Genomic DNA, 25,775 nt, shown 5'->3' with positions numbered 1-25,775 from the left:
AACAGTTATAATTGCACATAAAACTAAATTTCATAATTATATTATTAAAAGAAATTAAAACCAGAGGAAAATAAATCAAATGTCCTTCTATCAGATTTCTTCTTGATTTACTTGTGCTTTGCTAATGATACCGTGTCACACATAATGTGCTTTGAAAACAGGCCAGGGTCATGGAACGCAAGATAACAACTGTTTTAAACGGACACAAGAATAAGAAGTGCGACATGACAGATGGCCTATCATGAATGAAGATATATGAAACAGAAAACAAGAAAGCCAACATCATGTTCTCTTCTCTTCTACCTCTCGCCTCTGCGCCCCCTCTGCAGTACGCCTGCATGCCGGTGCGTAAGATGGTGACGGGGACGCGAGTGTGTCGTACTGACGACGACTGCGCCGCCGCACACTCCCACGCCGCCAGCATTTGCGTCACTCCGTCTCTGGAGAACCAGACTCGCTTCATCCGTGTCACTCACCCGCCCAACACACACATGCTGTTTGTTGGGTATCCGCCGCACCTTCAGTACGCTGGTATGTAGAGTGTGTTATGCTGCTATGTTTACGTGTTTACTTCTTGATTTCACTCTCAAGTTTGAAGATGTTCAGCTGAAGTAGAAGTACATCAGGCATTTTGTGGTCGCAAAATAACTCCTGTGAAAAACACAAATGTTCGATAAAAGTATTCATTTTACTTAGAAGCTACAAATGATATTTGCATTATTCCATATTTGTAAATATTAAATGAAAAAATACTTTAACAGTTAGAAAAAGGAGGCATGAGCTTGTAGCTGTTGAGCAGAGTCTCCAGTCCTAATTGTCTGCTCCTATTTAAGACCGATTCAAAAGCATCCTGTATTCTTTCTATAATGATGAACTCTCCAGCAGCACAGTGTGTGTTTAAATCCCTGCAGTGTGACTGTGACACCTCCTGTGTTTTGTCTTCCTCAGTGAGTCTGACCAACTTCGTCCCCCGCTTTGGGTTCCTCCACCTGGATCTGCCCGTCTTCTTGGAGACCTTCTCCAAGTATCCTTTCATGTTTAAAGGACTCTAGTTATTATCAGATGATGGATGAATGAGGAGTTGGCTTTCGAGGAGTGAACTCTCCAGTCAAAGTCACTTACTTCAGTTTATTTAAACAAATGATGTTACTTTTTAAAGCATGTGAGGGTAATGTGAGTCCTTGGTTGACGAAGCACCGTCTCTACTGTCTAAATGATGAACGTTTTACTTAATTTATTCTTCAAAATGCTCATAAAGCGTTACAATTCTGATTGTCCTATAAACATATAGTAATATCTGTTATTTCTGAATAATAGTCTCCTTTTTAACATCCAGACTTTTTGCTCCACAATCAAGAGGCCGCATGCACTTCACGAATCTGATGACTGCTAGTCAGAGCATGAATGGCTCATTGTGACCTGTAATTGCATAGCTGTGGACATTTCTGATTGCAGTTCTGCTGCAGCACTTAAAAAACAATTGTTAAATCTAAATTATTGTGTCAGTTACTGTTTTTGTAAGTTACTGGTGTCTATTTAAAGTTTGCTAACTTTAGCCACCATAAGCTACTGGTCATACCAGACCAAGTACGACTGCAGCAGAAAAAGCCCAGAGTGTACTGAATTGACCAAAGGTGCATTTCATTGCCTGTGCATTCAGTTTATTTGTAAGACGAAGAATTAGTTAAGAGTTAGAATCAGTCTCGCTTTAAAGTCACACTCCTTGATTTTGTTGTTTAAAGGTGGACTCTTTTTGTGAAAGCATCCAGTTCCCCCACATTTCCCCAGTTTACTGATGATGTTTTGACTGTAGCATCCAAACATGACTGATGGGAAACCACTCCCTCATCTGCTGCAGTTGTTATCTGTACACAAGCTCTTTGTCTATGAACAAAAGAGGTGGAAGTTCAAACATGTGGTAGTATTTTTGTGTTTTCTCTAGCATTTATATTTTTTTACTTTACAGTGAAGATATATCATCATTTGATCATTTAAAATTACTGATGATTTAGCTGCTGCAACTTATGATCTTCCCACTTATTTCTAGTCACCTCCTGCGACTCGGTGGGTAATACACCAGGAAAACATCAGTAAGAAACAATCTCACTACTCTATTTAGTAGTTTTCTTGGTCATGTCACACGATCTTCATGAGCAGATGTTTTTTTGAACGTGGACTAGAAGACCTTAAAGTGCTCAGAAAAACAGAAAATGTGAATGTGTACTTTTCCACAAGAACTGGGCAAATCCCATCTGCTGATGAAGATCATGTGAAACGATCGAAGAGCTCAACAACAGCTACTAAATGGACCTTGTGTTGAGATTTTGTGTGTGTGTGCATGAGATGTTTCCAAGGCTAAGAATGAACTTGATACAGCAGTGTTGTCCTGAACCCTCCTGTCTCTCAGATATGTGGTGTCCCTCTCTGGAGCGTTAGCAGTCGTAAACTCCGTGCCGTGCTTCGCTCTCGACGGTCAGTGGATGCTGAACGCCCTGCTGGAGGCCACGCTGGTTACTGTGGTAACGGACCGTCAAAAGCGCGAGCTGATTGGCTTCTTCCTGCTGCTGGCGGGCAGCGCCCTGCTGGCAGCCAACGTGGCTCTGGGCCTGTGGATGGTCACGGCGCGGTAGCCACAGCGGTAAGCCATCCTGGCGAGACAAAAACTAAATGAATGAATCCCCATGTGGACCGAGAGTTGTTCTCTCAGGATGTATTTGACACGTGTGGACCATTAAACTGTGAACATACAGGAACAGGCTGCATTACCCAGCAGTGCTGCCCGATTTCTACAAAATATTACTCTCACCAGGGAAAACGATAAACAACTGACTTCCACCTTATTGCCGCCATATACACAAAAGCACATCAACAAATACATAATGCACTTGCTGTAAAGCACTGTCCTATGTGACTGTTTACAAAGATCTTTCCAAATGCTAATATCTGTACCGTGTTTGTGTTTGAAGTTTGAAGTTTGAGAGAAAACCATGTTGGTTTTTGAAGGGTTTTGATTCCAAAATGCCATATTTCCCAGTTGGAACAACAGGGAGGTTTGTCTGTCTTGGCTTCAGTGTGTTGCAGAGAGAGCAAAATCAATCCAAGCCATCTTTGGACAAAAAACATTTAAAAAGCCTTCATTTTATCAGCGAACGCATGGCGGTACCTTGACCTTTGACTCCATATCACTGTTGGAAAAACTTTGCAACCTAAAATTCATCTTTTAAAATAACTGCCTCCTCATAAGGACTCATTAAAGTCAAGTGTCTTTCTCCTCCTCGGGTATTAGTGGGAAAATAGTTTTGTCAGTGAACTTTTCCCCACTTTTTCCTCAATGTTTGAGTTCAATTTTATTCTTTTGGCCTGTCACTGTCCGTGATCTGACTTGTCAAAACTGTGGAATAAAGGACTAAATATATTTAAGAGCTCCCTGCAAAGCTGTCACTTGTTTAATAAAACTATTTGTTCCGTTTCAATAACTGCATTTTCATATTTTGGTGTTGGAGTCTATTGATCCAAGTGTCATTTTACTGTATGTTTTGTACCAGTTGAAATAGGTCAAAACTGCCTCCCTGAAACATGCAGGTGGCGTGATCTTCCTCTCGGGAGGCTGCTTCAACTGCAGAACGGAGCACCTTTCTAATTTTAAATCCGACATATTCTCAGCACATTGTCTTTAGACTTTTTAACAAAAGCACACAGGCTACACTTTTAGTAACCGCTCCAGACCGCAGTGTTACTTTAGTGTTTTCCGGGAGTGATTACGTTTCCTGAGTGTGTGAGTGTGACAGATGACGCTGTGTAATTTGGAAGGGTGTTTCCCGCAGACATATAAATACTGAACGGCCTTCAGCTCAGCCACAGAGGTGTGTTTGCCAAAGATGAGCAGACACCTCTGTCAGCAACCTTTTTGGAGACTTTATCATTGAATAATTAGGGAATCATGTGGGAAGATCAGACCCTGTTGCATGCAGGAGTTTGGCGCTTTCGTGTGTGTATGTTTGTGTTGAGATAAGACATTTTGAAGGCTGATCAAAATCCCTTAATCTATGCGAAAAGATTGCTTATGTGTCCTTGCATGTGTGTTTCGGTTGCTTATCTTGCACTAATACAACCTGGAGGGATGTTTGAGTAAACAGACATGGGAGGATGATGAAGAGAGGGAGGAGGAGAGGGCATGTTCTGACTGTCTGCTTCATATTGAGAGAGGGGCCCTCGAATCAACTCTGTGACCTCCTCTATGCTAACAGGAGTGTGTGGCTGTAGTTAAGCACAGCAGCGCCATGATGACGCTAACATGTTTATGTTTACCATGTTCATCTTATTTTAGAGTGTTAGAGTATAGCACTAAATTCCTAGTACAGCTGAGGCTGATGGGAATATCAATAGTTGGTCATAAACCAAAGTATTGGACAAACTGAAATTTAGATTCTGATGAAAGGTCAGAGTTCAAAGTGATTACAATTCATCCTCTGGGGACCATGAATGTCTGTCGCAAATTCCAAGACAATCCATCCAGTTGTTATAGTAGTTCAATAGAAAATGAAAATGTCAACCTCATGGTGGCGCTAGAGGAAAATTCAGAGGATCGCCGGAGTCAGCAGGAAATATGAAGTCATGAGAATTTTGAGCCAATCCATGTAGTAGATTCGAATACGGGATACCTTTGACCTGCTGGTGGCGCCAGAGGAAAAGAGGACCCATCCTCTACAATACTTCATGGCAATCTATCAATAGTTGTTGAGGTATTGCAGTCTGGACCAAAGTGATGGATCGACCGACTGGCGGGCCGACATTCCTGTACCTACATGCTGCTAACATGGCCAAAAGAGGACCAGAGACGATCAAAAATAAATAAAAACAGGACACAAGTGATTGTGAGTCACAGTGGTGAACAATGGCATCGTGGTCGATGTGTCTGCTTGATGAATGGGTGTTTTTAGCAGCGCAGGAAGTGAAGTCTATATAAGGACTGTGTGGCTGACGCCCCAAACCTTAATGAGCACGTGCAGAAAGAGTTCTCACCACAGTCGGGCGGGGGGGGGGCTCTGGTGTCATTGTCATCACCACCTCTGTCTCTTCAAAGAAACTGTTGATGCATCCTGACAAAATCACTGATGTGTTTTTACAGGCGGCGGCGACGTCATCATCATCAGATTAATCGATTGTAATCAGTGTCCTCTGTGTGTGTGTGTGTGTGTGTGTGTGTGTGTGTGTGTGTGTGTGTGTGTGTGTGTGTGTGTGTGTGTGTGTGTGTGTGTGTGTGTGTGTGTGTGTGTGTGTGTGTGAGTCTAATTTTGTTCTGGTCTACTGACTGTCTGATCTGATAAATGTTTCGAGCAGAGCACCCTGCTGTTTTGCACATGAGATTAGACACACACACACACACACACACACACACATTTCACATGTATGCTTGCATTAATAACAAGGTCCACAGCCTCTAATGCTACACAGCAACACACACAGACAATGTTCTGGTTTTAGTCAGTGATTTCATTAAATAGTCTCTGTTCATCACTGGGAGGCCTGGTCCCTTCTGTCCTAGAGGGAGGGAGGGATGGGAGGAGTGATGAGGGAGGGAGGGAGGAACAGTTAGAAGAGCCAGGGTGAAGTTAGAGTAACTACAGATAGACATATAGCAGCAGAGAGAGAGAGAGACAGCCTGTTAGACCAGAAGACAGAGAGGAAGTGTGTAAAAGGGAAAGGTTCTTTAATTTCAGGAAGATGTTAGAATAACTTTTTGGATTTAATTTTGTCCATAAACGTGATTTAAAAAAAAAAAAATCAGATTTGAGTTCCAGAAATTCTTGCTTTCTAGCTTGTTTTTCCTCAATTTCTCTGCTCAGTGCGTCCTCACCAGAAAGTTAGATTTTTTTTTAGTGTGTGTGAGTGTGTGTTTTTATGTGTGTGTGATATAGTCAGTCATGGAGCTAGAGCGTTTGGGTGGCGGTGGGGTTAAACCTGAGAGGGGCAACACTCATCTCTACAGGATAGCACTGGCCATGTGTGTGTGTCTCTGCGCCGCTCTGCTGCTTGCACTCATACTGGGTAAGTCCACACACATACACAAAGAGATCCACACACATTTTTCCTCAACCTGCATTATAATTTGTAAGGAATTCAACGGAAATGTATCGTACTGTACGCGCGCTGCACACAGATTATAGTACATGCAGACTGTAAATAACACACACAAGCACACTGGTGGGAGCAAAGGTCTTTGTGGAGGGCTCGCGGGTAACTTGTGTCAAACTATTTTTGGTTCATATAAGGTTTCATTCACGCCCACATGCACATGCAGAACCTCATACTCTCCATATGAACTGTGGGAGTCAAATTGAACTCTGGGAAGAGTGGAAAGAATGTGTGTGTTGACATTTTGTGGGTATTATTTCCTGTAGAATGTGAAATTGATTAATTTTGTGGCAGATTAATGGGCAGGGTGTGTATTTATAGGGAGCAGTGCACATGAATTAACACTTGTGTTTTAAAAAACTTCAACATAGATGTGCCAAGTTGAGATAAACCCGCGTGTTGCGCCCGTAGTCCAGCTAAAAGCAGGCAAAAAAAACCACATAACATAACTGTGACAATAAGAGAGAAAATGTACGTGTTACAATACTTTGACCTGAGTTTATGTGTGTATCACCCTTCAACAACAACTTTAAGACATAAAAGGCATGAACTCAAGATATGAAAGAAACATAAGAACATGTAAAAAGACAATATAAAACATTGATTTAACTATACTTCAAGTTATTATGCCGTGCAGTTCCTTATTTCCATAGGTGGAGGGTTCCAGATGTTTGTCTCAGAAAAGGCTGATTTGTCCTTTTGCATCTGACTGGAACAATGCAGTCAAATGCAACAACTTCCCCTATTTTCTTGGAGTTGCTGACCGTGAGCTTAATGAACTGGCTCAAAGGAGAAAGAGCAGAATCTTTAATATTACACAAGTCCACATATACAGCTTGAGATTCTGTAAAGAAACCAACTGGTGAAGTACTAACCACAGCATTAACAGAAAGATGAAACACGTGTATAATTTTGTCTGATAATTCAAACGTCAGTGAAAGTGCAAACTTACCATTTTCGTAGCATTATTAAAAGTTAAATTTGAATCCAAAAAATGCCAGAAGACAACCTTCTTATCTGCACATAAATATGAAGCAACAGCTAGGAGACAGTTAGCTTAGCTTAGCATGGAGGCTGGAAACAGGGGGAAACAACAGTCTGGATCTGTCCAAAGGTAACACACAAATACATAAAAAGCTCACTAATTAACTCGTTACATCTCATTTTGTTTCATCCAAAGTTTGAAAAGGACAAGTGGTGGTTGTGCAGTTATATAGGAAGTTAGTGAACTTTAGAGGTGCTGGTAGGCAGATTTTTGGGCTGAGCCAGGCTAGCTGTTTCCCCCTGTTTCCAGTCTTTGTGCTAAGCTAAGCTGACTGTTGCAGTAGTTTCAGTTGTGCGTAGTTGTGAGGATGGTCGTGGCTGGGTGGAGTACATGTGTGTGTGTGTGTGGGGTGTGGGGTAAGTATTGTTTTTTTTTGTTATTGAAGGAAGCAACATTCTTGTGGTGGCATTGAAGTGTTATTATGTTATGTGCCTATGTATGCAGCACCACACACCCACTCTAGTGGAAACCCTCCTTTGGTCTCCAGCCATGCGAATGACCAGACGCAGGAATGCCAAGCAGTTCTTTCATTTTTTTACTCTTTGTTTTTAATGAGTTTAGAGTTTAGAGTCTCTTAAAAGTGTGTCCGTGTACACGCATGTTTTTGTTGGTGGCCAGTTTGGTGTCTCAGTAATGAACACGAGGTTGGTGTAAGCGGTGACACTGGAGCCTGAGACATCTGTGCGTGTTATTACACCCCTGTGCATGTTTCTGACCGAGCGGTCAGGAGGGGTTGTTGAGATTGTTCCAGGCCAAGCAGGTCGTGCAGGATTGAAGTTGTGAGTGTGTGCATTTCTACTAAACGTGGGCACAAGCAACTCTCACAAGCAGCTCTGACTAGACAGCAAGACCAGTACCAACCTCTGAGGTCAGGCTCATCCGTTCACAATGGGGATTTGGTTTCTAAATCTGTCACCTCAATTCACGGGCTTGTGCTGCCTCTGTTCGCCCTCAGAGCCGCATAACAAAACGTTGGTTTCTGCCAAGAGGTCAGAGAAGCAGGCTTTCGTTCACCTTCTAGGAAGGGAAGTGCATGGGTAAACCTGTGGTCACACTGCGAGTAGCATAAACACAGTGGTATGTCCGTGTAAATAAAGATTATGTGGCGGTATCGAGTGATATCACACAGCTGAAAGTTGCGTAGTGATCGTAGGTGGTGACTTTCCTTGGTGCAGGCAGGCATAAGGTTAAAAATTGAATCCACAAACTGTTTACTCTGTTAGTGGAGCTCTCCAGCTGTATCAACTGCACTTTGGTCTATATTTGTCCCATTTTGATAAAGAGTGGATTGTAGGAATGTCCCTTATTGACTTGCCTCTGATAACCAGTGTCATTTTGAGCTGTGTGAAAGTTTGATTAGCTGACTCTTTCAGTTCTCTACACTTAATTCATTGATAGTTTCTATCTCTCTTATAATAATACATAGGAAGTCACCGATGTTGCATCCTTTTCATGAATATAGTTTCAAGATACAGTTTTCTTTCAGGTGACATTTATTTTCTGACTTTTTAACAAAATCTTGTGCAGCACTGTACTATATGCTAGAGGCAAGACTTGCTGGCGACTAACTGGCTGGAAAAAGCTCCTTGATAGAAGCACCATTGCACTCTTAAACCTCTGTGTTCATTGCTTCGGTCTTAAAAGTAGAAAAAGTAAAAGGAGATTTTCTCAAAATGGCCCACATGGATTATGTACGCACATTTTATTGTTGTTTCTGTTTTGCTTTTTCTGTGCAAAACTACTGTTCATTAGTAGTAATCACATTGTTTTGACAAAACAGCCCTAATACAAGGCCCACTTACTCACTTTTTCTTCTGTATCTCATGGCCTTTATCAGCAGATTGAGTTTGCTCACGTTGGCAGAGAAAGAAGGAAGCATTAGCCAACTTTTCCTTGGTGATATGTGGTTTGCTGACCTGCACACCAGGTTTCCCAGGTTTCTTATGCATACACTAATTTATTGATTATGTCAGTGTGAGCCCAAAAACTATGTTTGAGCTTCTGTTGCAAATCCATTAACATGTCAACGTTGCTCAATGGCCACCTAGTAGTAGAGGACTGTTTGTATATAGATCTGAAGTGGGTTAGTACTGCAAAAGAACATGCACGCAACCCTAAATGTTCTACAAATCATCAGAACTGTCTCAGTCAGAGTGTGATTTTACATTTCAGTTGTCAAGCTTCATCCTCAACTCTTTTCTTCTTCCTCAGTCTCTCAAAAATCTAGTCAGGAGGAGTTCTGTCTGAGCCCAGAATGCATTGAAGCAGGTGAGGAGTGGTGGTAAACAGTCACTTTGAGTAAAATTGCTCTTGTTTGTATGCTAGCCGGTTGAGCACAAGCTATTTTTGTTGTAACTTAATTCTCTGATGCTCACTGGTATGTAGCGGGGTCCGTTCTGAGTAAAATGGATCAGTCCGTTAACCCCTGCGAGGACTTCTATAGTTTCTCCTGTGGTGGTTGGTTAAAGGAAAACCCGATCCCTGAAGATTCCTCCTCGTATGGCATCTACCCCTGGCTGCGGCAGCATGTAGACATCCGACTCAAAGGTGTGTTTGTACACAAATTTCCCATCAACACCTGAGTTCATCCACCTTTAAAGTACACGTGACTTAAACAGACATGAAATGTTCTACCAAAAGAAAATAAGAGCTCTTTTGGGAAACACATGAGAAGAAATAGCAAAGACGTAATAGGAATTTCAATCATTGTTTTGGTTTTCTCTGTCAAGAGTTACTGGAAGCTCCGTCGGACCATGATGAACTGGAGGCAGTGACGAAGGCTAAGATCCTTTACCGCTCCTGTATGAATGAGAGTGAGTCTGACACACACATACAAACTTGGTTTTGTCACTTAAGAGGACATTGCATTGACATACATACATTCCCTGGACCATAACCACTACATGACTAACACCAAGTCTTACCCTAATCCTAACCTTAACCTACCCCTAACCCCAAATGGGAACTGAGTCCCCATAATGTGATCATTTTTGTCCCCACTGTGTGATAAAACCATACATACAACCAAACACACACACCAGCTTTCCCTAATCCAGCTTTAACTAGCCCAACTACATGCCTGAACCCCAACATTCAACCTAACTTCAATGTAAACCTAATTTTAACCTTAACCATAAAACCAAATCTTAACCCTCAAACAGTTCTTTGAACAAGTGTGGGCCAGCCAAAATGTCCTCACAATTCAAAAATGTCCCCACTCTCCATGTCTACAAACAGGTCCTCACAAAGATACTGTAAGTCAAGAGCACACACAACGACAGAGTGACAGAACAACATACAAGACAAGATGAGCTTTTATTGATCCCGATGGCAGATCTACGTCATTGCAGAAGCCAAAGCAATGAGATTCATCAGGTAAAAGAAAAGGGAAATAGCATTTAATCACAAAAATCATTTCTGTGCGTGCTTACATAGCTATACTGGAGCAGATGGACACCAGACCAATGCTGAAAACACTTCAACAGCCTGAGTTTCGGTGGCCTGTTGTGGGTGATGGACTTGGCGGGGAGTATCAGTGGTCGGCGGAGCAGTGGAGCCTCCTGAAGACGCTGGCAGAGATGAGGAACCAGCACAGTAAGAGCGTCCTGATTCGCATGTACGTCTCCCCTGATGACAAAAACTCCTCATACTACATCATCAAGGTGAGACATCCACAGTTCAGTGTTATTACTGTTTTCACATTTAGATTTTTAAAGGGATAGTTTGACATTTTGGGAAAGTACGCTTATTATCTGACACAAAACCCCTCAGTAAACCACAAATTGTCAATTCTACACTTCAATTTATGTACAAATTAACAAAAAAACATGAAATTTAGAGGTGCTTGTAGGCAGATTTTGTTACCTTTGAAGAGAGCCCGGCTAGCTGTCTTTACTGCATGTCCTAAGCTAAGGAAACTGGCTGCTGGCTGTAGCTTGATATTTAACTGACATATATGAGAGTGGTATCACATCTAACTCTCAGAAAGAAAGTTTTCCCAAATGTAGAACTATTCCTTTAAAGGACCATACTGTTGGTTTCGCGTGTTTTAGCCAATTAAGCGCATATTGTGAACACTTTCCATTGCTGCAGACCATTATCCAAAACATACCATCTTTTTTAATTGATTTCCTACCCTCTGGGCAGCCGCTGGTTTCTGTTAATGCCAGCACAGTTTGAAAATTGACCTGCAGAGACCTGACGAATGTTGAGCTACAAGGCACAATCCATCACAGTAAACATTTACATTTTGTACACATTGATTTTTGTCATTTTAATTTACATTGTGTGACGCAGTTGCCAGCAGGGACTCTATTGACAACGTTTGAAGATGTCAGAACCTCCTTAAACACACAAGGAAAAGGTTTTAAAACAGTAACCTTGATAAAATAAAATAAAGACGACTTCACTGTGATGGATTACTTACGTATCTTAAATATATAGTTTTTCGTACCACAGTGAAAATAATGGAGTGTAATGGTTGCCTGGAAGGTAAGTAACAATCAACAAACTTTTGTATGTTTGGAAAAGGTTGTCTCTACAATTGTCTGTAACAATTTGTAGTTAAAAGGTGCAAAACCACTAGCGTGGACATGTAGACAGGTACAGATTCAGTGCCTTGCTCAGTCAGTTTTATTGCTGCAGCAAAAGTTACAAGATAAACAAGCCCAAAAAACAGCAGCTAACCCGTGCTCTCTGTCTTTATGTAGCTCGATCAGGCGTCCTTGTCTCTGCCCTCCAGGGAAGACTACATCACCAACACTTCCTCGGCCCGGGCGGTGAGATTCTGCTTCATCTTTCACCCCTTTTACCTGTCATCTAAAAACTCCTCTTCCTGCAGCAGCTATTTCCTTCCTGCTTGAGTGATAAATTGTAGCAGAGAAGAATTTCATCCACTTGAAAAATCAGCAGTTAATGTTGGGTTTTTATATCAGCACAACAAGAGTTTTCACAAATGCTAGACAGTCATAATGCAAGAAATTAATTATAGAAGAAGCAGCTGATACCGATTGTCCCACTAACAGCTGCCTCATTAGGCCAGAATTAAAAAGTGCAATCAGTATGCAGTGACTAATTTTTCTCGACTGGAAAAACTCTCACTACTTTGCTATTAGTACACTGTCATCATGAGGAGTAGAGAACATACTTTACCTACATATATACAAGGGTTAGTTCATAAGAAAAAGCTCTCCCTTAGGTTGCAAAGGGGAGCTAACAGTAAATATAAGGGCTCCTACATCCCTCCCTCCCTCTGTGTCGGTTAATTAATTATTAGCTAAAACATTTATTATTTAACCATCTATGAACTTTTTTTTATGTGGCTGTTTCATTCACTATGATTTATCTATTTATTATCACTTTCTGATTTCATCTACCATAAACTAATACTTTTGGTAATTTGTCTTTTTATTCTTTGTGTTTTGTGTGGTTTTAGATATATTTTCATATTAGATTTACCTACACAGTCTGTATATTTCAGTCCATTTGGGCACAAGCACAGTGGCGACCGCTGCTGTGTATCTGTTGCTTAAAACAGGTGATAATAAAAAACATAAATATTACTGAATATCACATCACTGATAAAGCAGTTCAATAGTATCTGAGTGAGGATGGTGATCCTTGATTGGTGTCTGATTCGTTAGTGGTTTGTGAGGTAGTGGCAGTAGATTACAGCGATGAAAGAATAAATGACATTTGTCTTTTTGCCATTTTCTCTCTCTCCCCCTCTGCCCCCCCCCCCCCCCCCCCCCCCCTCTCTCTCTCCAGTATCGTGCAGCCTTGCTGAGTTTGATGGTGGATACAGCCGTCATGCTGGGAGCTCCAGAGAAAGCAGCACTGACCCAGATGGAAAAGGCTCTTGCCTTCGAGACCAAACTGGCTCATGTAAAGACGTCATGTCAGATAAATATAATCCCACTCAATGTATGGGGATGATTTGATGGGCCTCAATGGCTCTGGAGCTAATTAAAATCCAGCATTATTAACTGAAAAATGGAATTGTTTCATCAACTTCACCAACAGTATGAAGGGAAATTATAATATATGTATAATGTAGGATCAGTCGTGTTAGTGTGACTTTGCTCATTGTGTCTACAGATCCTGATTCCTTATGAAAACCGCACCAGTGAGAACATGTACAACAGATACTCACTCTCTCGCCTGCAGCGCTCCATACCACAGGTACCTCAAATACATACAGACACATAAACATCAAATCCATTAATATCTTCCCTTGTTTCTCAAAACCATACCACCTTCTTCATAGTTACCTATTTCTTTTTGTCACTTTTACGACTTATACTTGTGGCTATATTGTCTGAAACTGGACTTTTACTTTGAAATGTAAACAATCGCACCTCTCCTCCAATCACTTCCTGTTACCCGACTCCCCGTGGTCTTCCAGCAGGTGTGGATCAGTAAAATACCGTATTATATTTGAATTATCAGTTCTGAAATGAATCAACTCTTATTAAAATACTGTCAGAAAAGAATTTAAAATGAATTATATATCCAGCTGAAATGGACCTTTAACTACAAAAGATTTATCAACAGCTTTTCTATTTCGAGAATAAAATTTTGAAGAAGACAATTTGTGCAATTCTTGCCTTAAAGATAATACACTTAAAGATAATAAGTGCCCTAAATGGACAACAAGACTAAGAATCTACAATCATGCTAGCAGCTTTATGTATTTATTGGACCCATTTTCATCGCAATTCATTCAATATTTGTCGAGATTTTTCACTCAAAACTACAATTACTGAATCAACCTCCCGATGGCAGCAGAGCAAAAGTCTTACTAAAGTCAGTAGGATTCATCCTCCGGGGACCATGAACGTCTGCACCAAATCCATCGAGTAGATATTTCAGTTTAAAAACAGAAGTTGAAGACTGTCAACACAGAAATAAGCTATAAGACATATGTCTTGAATTACAAAACATTTATAAGCGTCATCAGCCTCAGATTTGATGGATATGATGCAGTTTAGCTCAACAGTCAACTTAATAATTGTAATAATGAGAATAAGATTGTGGATTTTTAAAATAACAGATTTCTGTCAAAAAAAAAAGCAAAAAAACATTTTATTCCTAAATATCATAAGTAACCTCTACTGTATGTGTCTCCTCGTCGGTCTGTCTGCAGTTTGATTGGATGGGTTTTGTAAAAGCTGTGGTGGAGTCTGAAGTCGACCCGGTTCGGTCCGTCTCCACCTCTGAGCCCGTCATCGTCCGAGCTCCGCAGTACTTCAAGGAACTTTTCAAGCTCATTAGCGCCACAGATCCCAGGTACACACACACACACACACACACATGAACAGCTAGACAGAGAACACACACAGACAGATGAGCACACACTGGTGCTTGAGGGCTCCTGCCTCTCATTATAAGTATATTATAGTGTATAATGAGATTACACGTAGGCATTTAATTAATGTCCCTCCTCTCTCTCTCTCTCCAGGACTGTAGCTAACTACGTGCAATGGAGGACAGTTTTTTCCAGGATCACCACTCTGAGCCGTCGTTTCCTTTACAGATACCTGGACTACGCTCGGGTTGGTACAGAATGAATCCTTCAAAATCTGAGTTCATATTTGGTGTGTTTTTTTTTTCTGTTTTTACATTAACTGAAGCATTAAATTCAATAAACTTTCAGGGGTTGAAAAAAAATCTAAAAACCCATTAAGTTATGTAAACATATGCACTGTTAAAAAAGCTTTAAAGGGGCTGTTTTTTTTATTCCATTAAAAGTTGACATTTTGCAGATACATGGTTTGTATATGTATAGGAAGTATTTGTCTGTGACACTGGAATTTGGTTTGATTTATACTATGTAGCTCTGTTGTATACAGACAAAATCTTCAGCTGCCTACATTTCTTGTTTACTGTAACTCTAACTTTAACTCTCACAATGCAAGATTCACCTTTAATTAATCCTGCATTCCTAGTTTATGAAGAAAAAAAACTATAAATGTGACTTTCTGGAAACGTTTGCTAAATGTAACCACAGATGACTCTTGAACTGAGCCTTAAACGTACCGCTGAACGGTATGTGCTACACACTTTCGGTTAGTATATAAGAAATTAATGTACTTGTACTCGGGGCTGTAGCTTCCATTGAATTTGGGGGTGTTTGGAGGATACTTTATAAGCTGATTCCAGGATATTTTTGACATAGTATATTTATTTTGATGACTTTTAGGCCATTCCTGACAGTGTGAACAGGGCTTTGAAACAGCATTTAGGCCTTTCGGAAAATAACATTTCCAAATAATTAATAATTTGTTTTTTTAATACTTTTTACGGCAATGCTTGTGCTGTTTATTTGTACCTAGAGGTAACAGTATAAGCTATGGGCCAAGAGATGCAAATCAAACTTTAAGCACCTTTAAAACCCAGAGTTACCAAAAAGACGATAAAGAGCATTCGAATAAATAGAATAAGAAACAAATCAGGGTAAAGACGCATACAAACATGCCTTTGAGAATGAATAGGTCTTGAGATGAGATTTAAAACACACAAGAGGATTATATAAACCTGCTTAAAATTAGTATGTAGTATGGATGTAGGACACAGCTGTAGCCTCATATATGAACATACTGTTTTAAACCCTAATCAATATTCAAACTGACTTCTTTTAAATGAGGAAAGCCTAAAAACTCTTTTCACTATGTCCTCAAATTTTCGCTGCAGTAATTAAAGAGCTGGGTTAAAGTTATGTGATTTTGAGTGCTATGATTTTCTATTTTTAAGACCTCAGTGGGAGCTCAGAATGAACTTTACAGCATGCCATAAACACAAATTATGATGTATGCAAAAGAGTTTGTCATACTTAAGAAAATATTAATGTATCACTCCCAGATTCACAGTGTAAGTTGTGGAGGAAGAGACAAAGTCACCTTGCATCTCCGTCTCTCACCCCCCCTCCCAACAGGTAACCACGGGAACCACCTCTCTGACCCCGCGCTGGGATAAGTGCGTTAACTACGTCGAGAACTCGCTTGTTTATGCCACCGGGCGCCTCTTTGTCAACACACACTTCCAGGAGGACAAGAAACACATGGTGCGTGTGTGTGTGTCCGAGGCATCATGACATCATGTCCTCAGTCGTGGGTCAAGTGTTATATTGTATATGTTTAGGTGTGTAACAGATGTGTGTGTTAAGTGTATTTTTGTCTGCGTGTCACCCGGAGATGATGTCAGACATTTAATGTTGTGTGTCTTGTGCGTCATTGCGGGTGTGTGTGTTTATTTTTTGTAAACGGTCTCGTTTTGTGCTGTGGACACACCCACGAGTGTGTGCATGCAGAGATGTCCTCAGGAAGTCACATCACAGTGTGTGTGTGTGTGTGTGTTAGATGGAGGAGCTGATTAAGGGCGTTCGCTGGGCGTTCATCGACATGCTGGAGAAGGAGAACACCTGGATGGATCAACCAACGAAGAAGAGAGCCATAGAGAAGGTAAGGACAGCTGACAGCTTCATCAACACTCATCACTTCATGCCCACGTTTCTCTTTTTTGCTTTAAACTTAAAGCTGCACTAGTGGGGTATTTTTGGCCACTTGGGGGCAGCACAAGCAAACTCTTTGTTTCTTTAGCTGCTAGATGTTTGACTTTCTTCACCAAATAGTCGCTAGTTTTGTTTGTCTACCAGCGTGCAGTGGGTTTGTTTTGCTGAAAACAGCTGCCTGCTGCGGCCAAAACCCAAAACATTGAGCTGAAAGACGCTAAAATGCTTGGTAGGGGTGAGGGGAACTTTTCTGTGAGTTCATCACTACAGCTTACAAATAGTCATGTGGTCCATTGTTAATATAAACATATTGGTTATAGCCACTCTCTTTGATTTCCTCTCAATTCAAAATGTAATTGACTGGTCCAAACTTTTTGCTCTCAACTTAAAAGGGCATTTTTTTCTGTTTTTGTTTGCCCACGAAAATCTGAGAAACATATCTGGCACTTCAGCCACTAAATGTGACATTAAGCCCAAACAATGAGCTAAAAGAGGCTAAAAAGCTCAGTAGAGCTACAGAGTCAGGTGATACTTCTCACTGTGAGTGACTTACATTACGCATAGTCATTTAATTTATTCTTAATATCAATTTATTAATTATTGCAGTTTTAAACCAGAATATTGACTGACCTTTAATGAGGAACTTTATGCTTTGATGTCTGTGGATTCTGCTTCATCTCATTTCATCATGGGCGCTCACACATCCGTTGACACAGCAGCGCCGTGCTGTCCTTCATTTTACTGCCTTTGTAAGAGGAGAATTTCAAACGGTCTTCGTTCTTTTCTACTTGAACCAAACGACTCCTCGTCCACCAACTGTGCTACAACAACAATGTTGAAAACATTTACAGAAACCAGGTCCACCTTGAGTTTTAGTTACAACCACAAGTAGAGACTTGCACAGTTCAACAAGGAGCGTCATTGCACTCAGATACCATAACCTCTTTATGGTTCCTACTGGCTCTTTATTTCTTATGTAACAGAGCCATTGAAAGCACATTTTGTCAGGTCACCGTGGCTGTGACTCTCAAAGTCCTCACTCTTTATTGCTTGTTATAGAGTTGAATCTTATTCAATGTGTGCACTCTGATAAATCTGTCTATGATTATGTAAAAACCTGTTTAAACTTCGTTGTCTCACTCTCTCCAGGCTCATGCGGTCCTGGCTAAGGTTGGCTACCCCGAGTTTATTCTAAACGACACCTATCTCAATGAAGATTTAAAGCAGGTTTGTATCGCGCTGCTTGTAAGCTAGTTCTTTAGCATAGCAGGGGGACAACATGGGATCAGAAATGAGTAATGCTCAGGGGGAAAATCACTGTAGTTGATTTGATAACTTGATTTTTTTTGTTCTTTATTTTCTTTTCTTTATGTTTTTTCCTTGCTTTACTCACCCATATATGTGACTTCAAGTGATTCATGGGCTAAAAGATTCTCACCAGTTTGATGCAGCAGTGTTTGATAAGAAAATAACTGAACATTATGTTAGATTTTTAAAATCTTCACCGTTAAGAACAAAGATGGCAAGTGGGCAGTAACTCTGAGGGGCAGCTGAAACTAAAATGTCTTAACCTGATGAAGTTTGGGGTTACCTTTTGAAAAGTGCAGTACTGAACTGTGTATTTGCATTTGTGTATGTTTTAGCTCGAGTTCAGTGAGAAGGACTACTACGGGAACGTGATGCAGACGTTGAAGTTCATCGCCCAGTCTGATATCACTTGGCTCCGAAAGAGCGTCCCACGTACGGAGTGAGTGGCTGGATGAATCTCTCAATTTTTGTGTTTCACTTCTTTGTTGACATGCCATAATATGTATGTGTGTGTGTGTGTGTGTGTGTTGCAGGTGGTTTACTAACCCAACAACTGTGAACGCCTTCTACAGTTCCTCCACGAATCAAATCAGTAAGATACAATATATGATTGATTACTGAGAGGCCAATTTTAAATTGAATTATTCAGAAGTTCTTCACTTCTGAAGCTCGGTCCAGACATGATGACGCTACACTGCACCTCAGTGATTTCAATTAAGGATCTGCCTAGGATACATTTTTGGGGGATTATTATTCGCCTAAAATGGCTGAGTAGGCATTTCAGTGTCAGAAATAATTGGGAATTTGCATTAAAAACAAACTAAAACTGACAGAGAAGACATGAGCTTTCTAAAAACAGGTGAAATATGTGATCTGCTTCATAATAGTGACTCCCAAAGGAAATCACACTTTAATTTTTTAATCACAAATAACTGTGCCTCACACAGGCTGAAATAGAAAAAGGGCCTTTGAAAATGACCCGGCCTTCGGCAGTAAATGAATCCGGTCTGGACACAGCTAAAGACACACAAACTAAAGCCATTTTGATCTTCTCATTTAGGATTCCCCGCTGGAGAACTTCAAAAACCCTTCTTTTGGGGAAGAGAGTATCCAAGGTGAGATTAAAGAACTGTGACACGCTCTGCTAACAGACCAAAGAAATGCCACCTCATGCTTTACAGCAATGAGGAGCTCTGAAATAATTATTCTGACATGAACCTCCTGACAGAGAAGAACTGTAGTGGTGAGGCCTGTGGATAAACAGCATAATTTAATACCTCATGCTCCACTGAACATGAAATTACAGGTCATTAGCAATACATTTTTTAATAAGTTATAAGTTTCATAACAAAGTCCTATAATATACTGTGTGTTTTATGAAATCCATAGGTAAATGTTTTACAATCATAAATGATTTAATCCTGAATACCTTCATACAGTGTATAGTGAAAGATATATCATGAAATCTGGAGAAATCAGAACATGACAGTATCATTATTTTGTCGTCCAAAGAATAAAATTATTCATAATCTTAACAAGTAATTTCTAAAACTGTCTTTTTTCAAATGTTCCAGCAAATCTGTTAATGGCACCATACTGTGCGTTAATTAATACAGTCAATGAAAGTGACATTCCTATAAATAGAGCTTGGATTTGGAAATACCTCTTCATAGAAATGGACTACATTTCTACACTGAAGGCCTGATCAAATCAGTACAGTACAGTGAAATTTATGTGTGCATCTTTGTGAAATATTTGGTTTTAGAAACTTGGTGACGTATAGACGGGTTTCCAGGATGCGAGTGCCACAGGGGAGTAGAGAACACATAGCTTAATTATTGACTATTGATTATTTTCAGTGTTTTTTCAGTATTTTCAGTATGTCTTAGCCTGTCAGCTCTAGCTAGCTAACATGACACATGTAATTCCAGTGAGAAATGGCAGCTAGTATGATACAATGATAATGCTAACCAAGACTACACAAAGTTAGCACTGAAGTGACCCCTTACACAAGTAACGTTAGCATAAAAAACAGGCAAAGCTTTGTTTGTCGCACAAAGAAACCATAAATGTAGTTGAGCTAACAGGGAGGTTTCCCTCTCAGGGTAATGAACATTTTCTCCTCATTTTGCTATTCATGCAGTTTATGGCATAAAAACATCTCCCCATAAACTGTCAGTCTCTTAAGCTGTCATCATTCTGTTTTCTATGCTATGTATCTCACGCTGGCAAGCTAATGGCTAACACTCCGGCTAGCTGGGGAACATGCTCGTGCTAGCCAGTCACAATAACTTTCTATTTTCTCTGTACTGTGCAGTTCTCTCCCCTGCCATTTTGTCCACATTGTAGATCATTTCATTAAACGAAGAGTTTTTGAAGGGTAAAAAAGGCTCTCCAAGCTAGCAAACTTGCTAACTGTCAGCTAGAATGTTCGTTAGCTTGGTTGCTAATGAATGTTCTTCATCCCGCAGTGATTCCTTTTAAATGAAAGGATTTTAGTACGCTGTTTTAAATGCTGGTGTAAATCTCTACACAGACAAAAAGAGCCATGTGATTAAACTTCATCCCCTTGTTGCCTGTTTCCAGATCTTTAAGTTATGGTGCCATCGGGGTGATAGTAGGACATGAGCTAACACACGGCTTTGACAATAACGGTAAATACTGATCGCCAAGAATGACCTCCACAATAAGGTTTAGAGATTTCTAACACAGTGGATTATGTGATTTTTTTTTGTGTGTAATGTTTTTCATGAACAGGTCGCAAGTATGACAAAGATGGAAACCTTGACCAGTGGTGGAGCAACTCTTCTGTAACGGGCTTCACTGAGAAGACCCAGTGTATGATTGACCAGTATAATGGCTACCGCTGGGAGGAGGCAGGCCTGAAGGTAAGGACCCTGAGTTTCAACAATTTTATAACTTTTATGATTGTAACCTTTGTAAATACTTGGAGAAGGAATAACTTTCTGGATGTTTTGTTCTGTAGGTGCGGGGCAAGAGGACTCTGGCAGAAAACATAGCAGACAATGGAGGAATAAGAGAGGCTTTTAGGGTAGGATCTGTTTTCTTACATGACTCTCACTCTCTTGGATTATCTGTCTCTACCGCATCTTTTTTATAAAAACAAGAAATGGACATTCATCTGGCATGCCATAGGAACCATAAGTGAAAATAAGAATAACAAACATAATCAACACCACGATTGTCCTCAACACTCGTATCGAAGATGCGGTCCAGCTTGTAATTTGCGATGGCTGATGTCAAGCCATGTCCTTGGGGGAGCTTGCCAGAGGTTGTTCTCAAAACCCTTTGAAAGTAATTGACTCTGCAAACAGCAACTATCCCAGGCGATGTTTTTTTTAAACCTCGACAAGTCTTCAGGAGAACAAAGAGATGCCCAGTGGAATCAGAAGTCAGCGCTTCAGCATGCAGTTGTGCTTTTCTTTGATCTTTCTTACAACAAAGCCAGCGATGTAGCTGACAGCAGCTTCCTTGTACCCAGGGACAGCATCAACATTTGGACATAGGTGGTAATCATGCCCTGGCTCTACATGCTCAACAGGCTTCAAGTCATACCTGCGCGAGATGTTTTCTGCCGCAGGTTTCACCTTCAAAATGGCGGTGTTGTCGCGGAGGATGTAATTGCCTGTTCCAGCTCCTGGAGGTGCTTCCAACTGATTTTTCAGGAGTTGGAGTTTGCGATGTCCCTCAGCCAATGCACTTCTGAGCAGTTTCAGCATTTACTGCAAGGACCATTTTTGAGGAATCTGCCGGACGTGGAAATGAGGGTTTCATGTCATGCACATCCAAGCTTTGTCAACATGGCAAAGTTGCAAGATGGACCATCATGTCACCGACATTACATGTGCTTCGATGTCATGGAGTCGAAGAAGGCACTCCTTGATGATATTAGCATGCTCTTCCCCAGTCAACCCATCGACAAAGAAGTAGTCTACTGGGATTTTCCAGGAATCCAACAATGCCAACAACCATGAGTCATTGGTCCATGTTTCCATGGAATTTTCCAGTATTATATAGGAATGAACAGGGCCCCACCTCCGACGCTGTGTCCAGTATATGTAATCCCTTTATATATCCATGAATATGCCTTTCTGAGGGACATTTTGATCTGTCATACAGGAAATTACAGCTGTAACTAATAACGTTAATGATGATTTATTGCATTTAGGTGTGCCAGTAAGTCAATAAGCCAGTATGAATACCACTGCCCTGGCACTGAAGCTCTTATCAGTTTCACCTGTGCTTTTTATTAGCTTTGCATGTGTATGTTATTAGTTACACCTGTGTTTGTTAGCTGCACCTGTGCTTGTTATTAGTTTTGCCTTTATTTATTAGTTTTATGCTCCTGCTTTCATGCTGCCGTGCTGCAAAATAAAGGGACAATAAAGATCTGAACTGAACTGTTACCTGTACTTCACAACTTTACATGTCCTTTTGTGTGAAAGGACTATTTATAAAACTTTCGAGTGGTCATGTTAAGAAGTCCAGATGAGAAAACTTTTCTCTTTTATATTTGTGTGCAGGCGTACAGGCGGTGGGTAGATGAGAGCAGAGGTGGTGTGGAGGAGCCTCTGTTGCCTGGAGTTGGACTGAACAACAACCAACTGTTCTTCCTGAGCTATGCACATGTAAGGACTCACAGACACAAACTATTTTCTGCCAATGCCATGCTTCAACCAGTAAGAGTGTGGTTGCACAAGGTCTGAATATACTGGCATTTTCCCCTGAGTAGCTCCTTAGAAAACCTAGGGTAATGTTGAGGTATAGGTCTCGAACTGGTAAGGTTTAAGTAAAGATTATAAAACTGTTGAGGTTTGGTTAAGGTAATGGATGGAGGTTGGAATATGGTTTGTTGAGGTTAAAGTTAGGGTACTTTTGTCTTTGTCAGTGGGAGCTGTAAGAATACAACTACAAACACATTAAAACTAATTTTAGTGATCTCATGAAAGCAAGTGAGAATTAATATAAAATATGTTATTCTAAAATGGGCCATTCTGCATAATGAGTACTTTTACTGTTAGTACTTTTGAGTATAGTTTTATTCTAATACTTAAAATTTTACTTAAGTAAAAGTACAAAGCTGTTAGCTATATCAAAATATACTTGACATAACCACAAGTAAAAGTACTTATTTTGTAGAATAGCCCAATTCAGAATAATGTATATTATATATTTGGCTTATGATTATTTATGCATTAACCTGTACATCACTTTAATGCTGCAGCTGGTAAATGTGGGAATAATTCATTTATATATATATTTTATATATATTACGTTATATACTGCTGGGTAGCTTGTGAGTTCCCCCCTGGGACCAATAAAGTTTTATTGATATGCAGTATTATATTAGCCTCTGAAATGTAGTGCAGTAGAAGTATAAAGTAGCAGAAAATGGAAATACTCAAGTAAAGTACAAGTACTTCAAAATTGTACTTAAGTACAGTACTTTTCACCACTGATTTCTACATTGCATATAATAATACAGATTGGCTGCCAGTGTTCATCCATTCAATGTGTTTGTACAGGTGAGATGTAATTCATACAGACCTGAAGCAGCCAGGGACCAGATCCAGAGTGGAGCTCACAGTCCACCAAAGTACAGGTGAGCACACACACACACACAAACACACACACACACACACACACACACACACACACACATACACACACACACACACTGATGAATGCACACACAATCCTCACAACCTGACCTTTACCATCACTGTTGCCCGGCAGAGTTATCGGAGCGATGAGTAACTATGAAGAGTTTCGGAAAGCGTTCAACTGTCCTCAGTCGTCGGTCATGAACCGAGGCGCGCAGTCCTGCCGGGTGTGGTGACCTTTGACCTCAGCTTGACCCTGAACCGGGCCAGAGCTGTCAGCAGGGCGTCTGTTGAAGAGGCTGATAATGCTGGACTTGGCCAACATAGTTTACATAATGTGGGAACAATGAAACAAAAATGAAGCAGAGTTGTTCTTACAAGAAAAAATACACCATAACGTATAAACATGTGAGGGCCGGAGTGGAACATTTCAGAGACTGACTCTTGTGTATTGTTGCTGCAACAAATCTGTAACTCTTTCCGCTGGTACGTTTACTGCACATGTTGCAGTAACTGCATAAATCATGACTGAAGCCGTTTGTTATGGAACATCACTTATGTTGTGAAAAAACTGCCCCTTTTTACAGCAACAGCCCTATATGTACTGTGTAATGTGTGACTTGACAAAGCTAGAAACGTTGTTATGGCAATAGAAAATGTATATATTAAAGTAAAGGTACAATGAATAGACTTTTTACCTATACCTATATTTCAGATGTTACGGTCTCTGCATATATTCATTAGCAGCCTTATTGATGAATTCCCGTAACAACCCTGAACCAAAGATTAATTTATGTTTGAGCATAAATATGAGAGGAAAATGCAAAATATAATGCAAATATTCAAGTTAGATATTCACAGTCCAATTTTATCTTGCTTTAAGTCTTAAAAACGTATAAATTTCTTTTTTCTCTTTGTTGTGAAAGCTCATAATTTTGTACTTTCAAAGCAGTTCAACAAGTAAAATAATATTTTTAAGAATGAATATGAGGTTAAACTGTCTAAGATGGAGTATGTTTGTGTGTGTGTGTGTGTGTGTGTGTGTGTGTGTGTGTGTGTGTGTGTGTGTGTGTGTGTGTGTGTATGGGGGGGGTTGATACGTCTTGGTCCTGTCTCGCTTTCTGTCCCACTTTGTTTCAGTCTTGGTCTTGAGTCAGACATTTATACTCATTCTGCTGCAGTTCAGCTCGAGGCAAATGAACTCGCAGAATTACAAGCACTCAAACGACAAGATGCGCTACCCTCCTTTTGTCTTCCTGTCTCTGTTGCTGAGGTGCACTCACACGTCGGCTTGTTTGTAGAACACGATGTTGCTCTGGAATAAAGGGAGTATTTTACACGGCGGATTTCACAAGTTAGTCAGAAAATGTGAAGGACTTATCATCTGAAGCATTGCTTATCAGGCGTAATCATTAAAACACGACTGTTCCTAAACCCAAAGTTGAGGTTCTGTTTTATAGATTAAAATAATTTACTAACTTTTCTTATTCTGCTTTTTGAAGCACTCTCATAGTTTTGACACATGCAGTTTAATACTAGGGCTTACAACTAATGGTTATTTTCCTTATCAATTTATTTATCTGTCGATTATTTCTAAAATTAATCTTTCAGTCTAATAAATGTCAGAAAATACAGCAAAATGTCTTGTTTCTTGTTTTGTCTGACCAACTGTTTAAAACCCTAAAATACTCTGTTTGCAATGATATGAAACAGTGAAACACAGCAACTTGAACGATTAATCGATTCAATTCAAAATCGAGATTGTTGACAATTAATTTTTGTCATTCAACTAATAAAACAGCGTCACTCCAATCATCCAGTAAGGTTTATTTTGAAATGCTGAATAATAAACATCCACAGCTCCACAGTGAAAAGGATTAAATTGAAACCACTGTATATATGTTTAAGTTCTTTATTTACATTTTGTTTTTTCTTTGATATATAATATTTTTGTAACTTCATGGGAGGAATTATTGCTTACAACTTTTCCATCGTTATAGTAAATATTTGTATCTGTGTTGCTGTTTTTTGGTTGTGCTTCTTTCTGTCAGGTTACTAATAAAACTCTTGAAACATTACGCCGTAACTTCATCCTGTAACTTTGCCGTGATTGATAAGGTGAATTGGAAAATGTGTGAGACAGAGAGAGAAGCGG

General features: G+C 40.1%; 2 protein-coding genes across 3 annotated transcripts in view; both read left to right on the top strand.

Moving 5' to 3' along the window:
• The window catches only part of mbtps2 (membrane-bound transcription factor peptidase, site 2), a 13,591-nt gene extending 10,171 nt beyond the window's left edge, over positions 1-3,420 (top strand). For both annotated transcript variants that reach the window (XM_070928325.1, XM_070928324.1), the window contains 3 exons: positions 330-531; positions 949-1,024; positions 2,408-3,420. In XM_070928325.1, coding sequence (XP_070784426.1) covers positions 330-531; positions 949-1,024; positions 2,408-2,630 — 501 coding nt within the window. In that variant the 3' untranslated portion in view covers positions 2,631-3,420. The remainder of the gene's footprint in view (positions 1-329; positions 532-948; positions 1,025-2,407) is intronic.
• Positions 3,421-5,924: 2,504 nt separating this feature from the next.
• Positions 5,925-23,856, top strand: phex (phosphate regulating endopeptidase homolog, X-linked). Its single transcript, XM_070928235.1, has 22 exons — positions 5,925-6,048; positions 9,392-9,448; positions 9,566-9,727; positions 9,910-9,993; positions 10,616-10,842; positions 11,890-11,958; positions 12,947-13,063; positions 13,277-13,360; positions 14,325-14,467; positions 14,640-14,733; positions 16,113-16,241; positions 16,537-16,638; positions 17,838-17,915; positions 18,332-18,435; positions 18,530-18,588; positions 19,057-19,111; positions 20,583-20,650; positions 20,754-20,884; positions 20,983-21,048; positions 22,541-22,645; positions 23,543-23,619; positions 23,754-23,856. Exons 1-22 carry the CDS (start codon positions 5,925-5,927, stop codon positions 23,854-23,856), a joined length of 2,238 nt encoding a protein of 745 aa, XP_070784336.1.
• Positions 23,857-25,775: the final 1,919 nt, after the last annotated feature.

The sequence above is a fragment of the Enoplosus armatus genome, chromosome 21 (assembly GCF_043641665.1).
Source record: "Enoplosus armatus isolate fEnoArm2 chromosome 21, fEnoArm2.hap1, whole genome shotgun sequence".
Lineage (NCBI taxonomy): Eukaryota > Metazoa > Chordata > Actinopteri > Centrarchiformes > Enoplosidae > Enoplosus > Enoplosus armatus.
This window is presented reverse-complemented; position numbering and strand designations above follow the sequence as displayed.

What these genes read in the sequence shown, in the direction of transcription:
- phex (XM_070928235.1), top strand. Translation starts at nt 5,925, where the DNA reads ATGGAGCTAGAGCGTTTGGGTGGCGGTGGGGTTAAACCTGAGAGGGGC. An exon ending in TGTAGACATCCGACTCAAAG is followed by an intron (nt 9,728 to 9,909) that starts GTGTGTTTGTAC and finishes TTCTCTGTCAAG; the next exon opens with AGTTACTGGAAGCTCCGTCG. An exon ending in TCAATGAAGATTTAAAGCAG is followed by an intron (nt 17,916 to 18,331) that starts GTTTGTATCGCG and finishes TGTATGTTTTAG; the next exon opens with CTCGAGTTCAGTGAGAAGGA.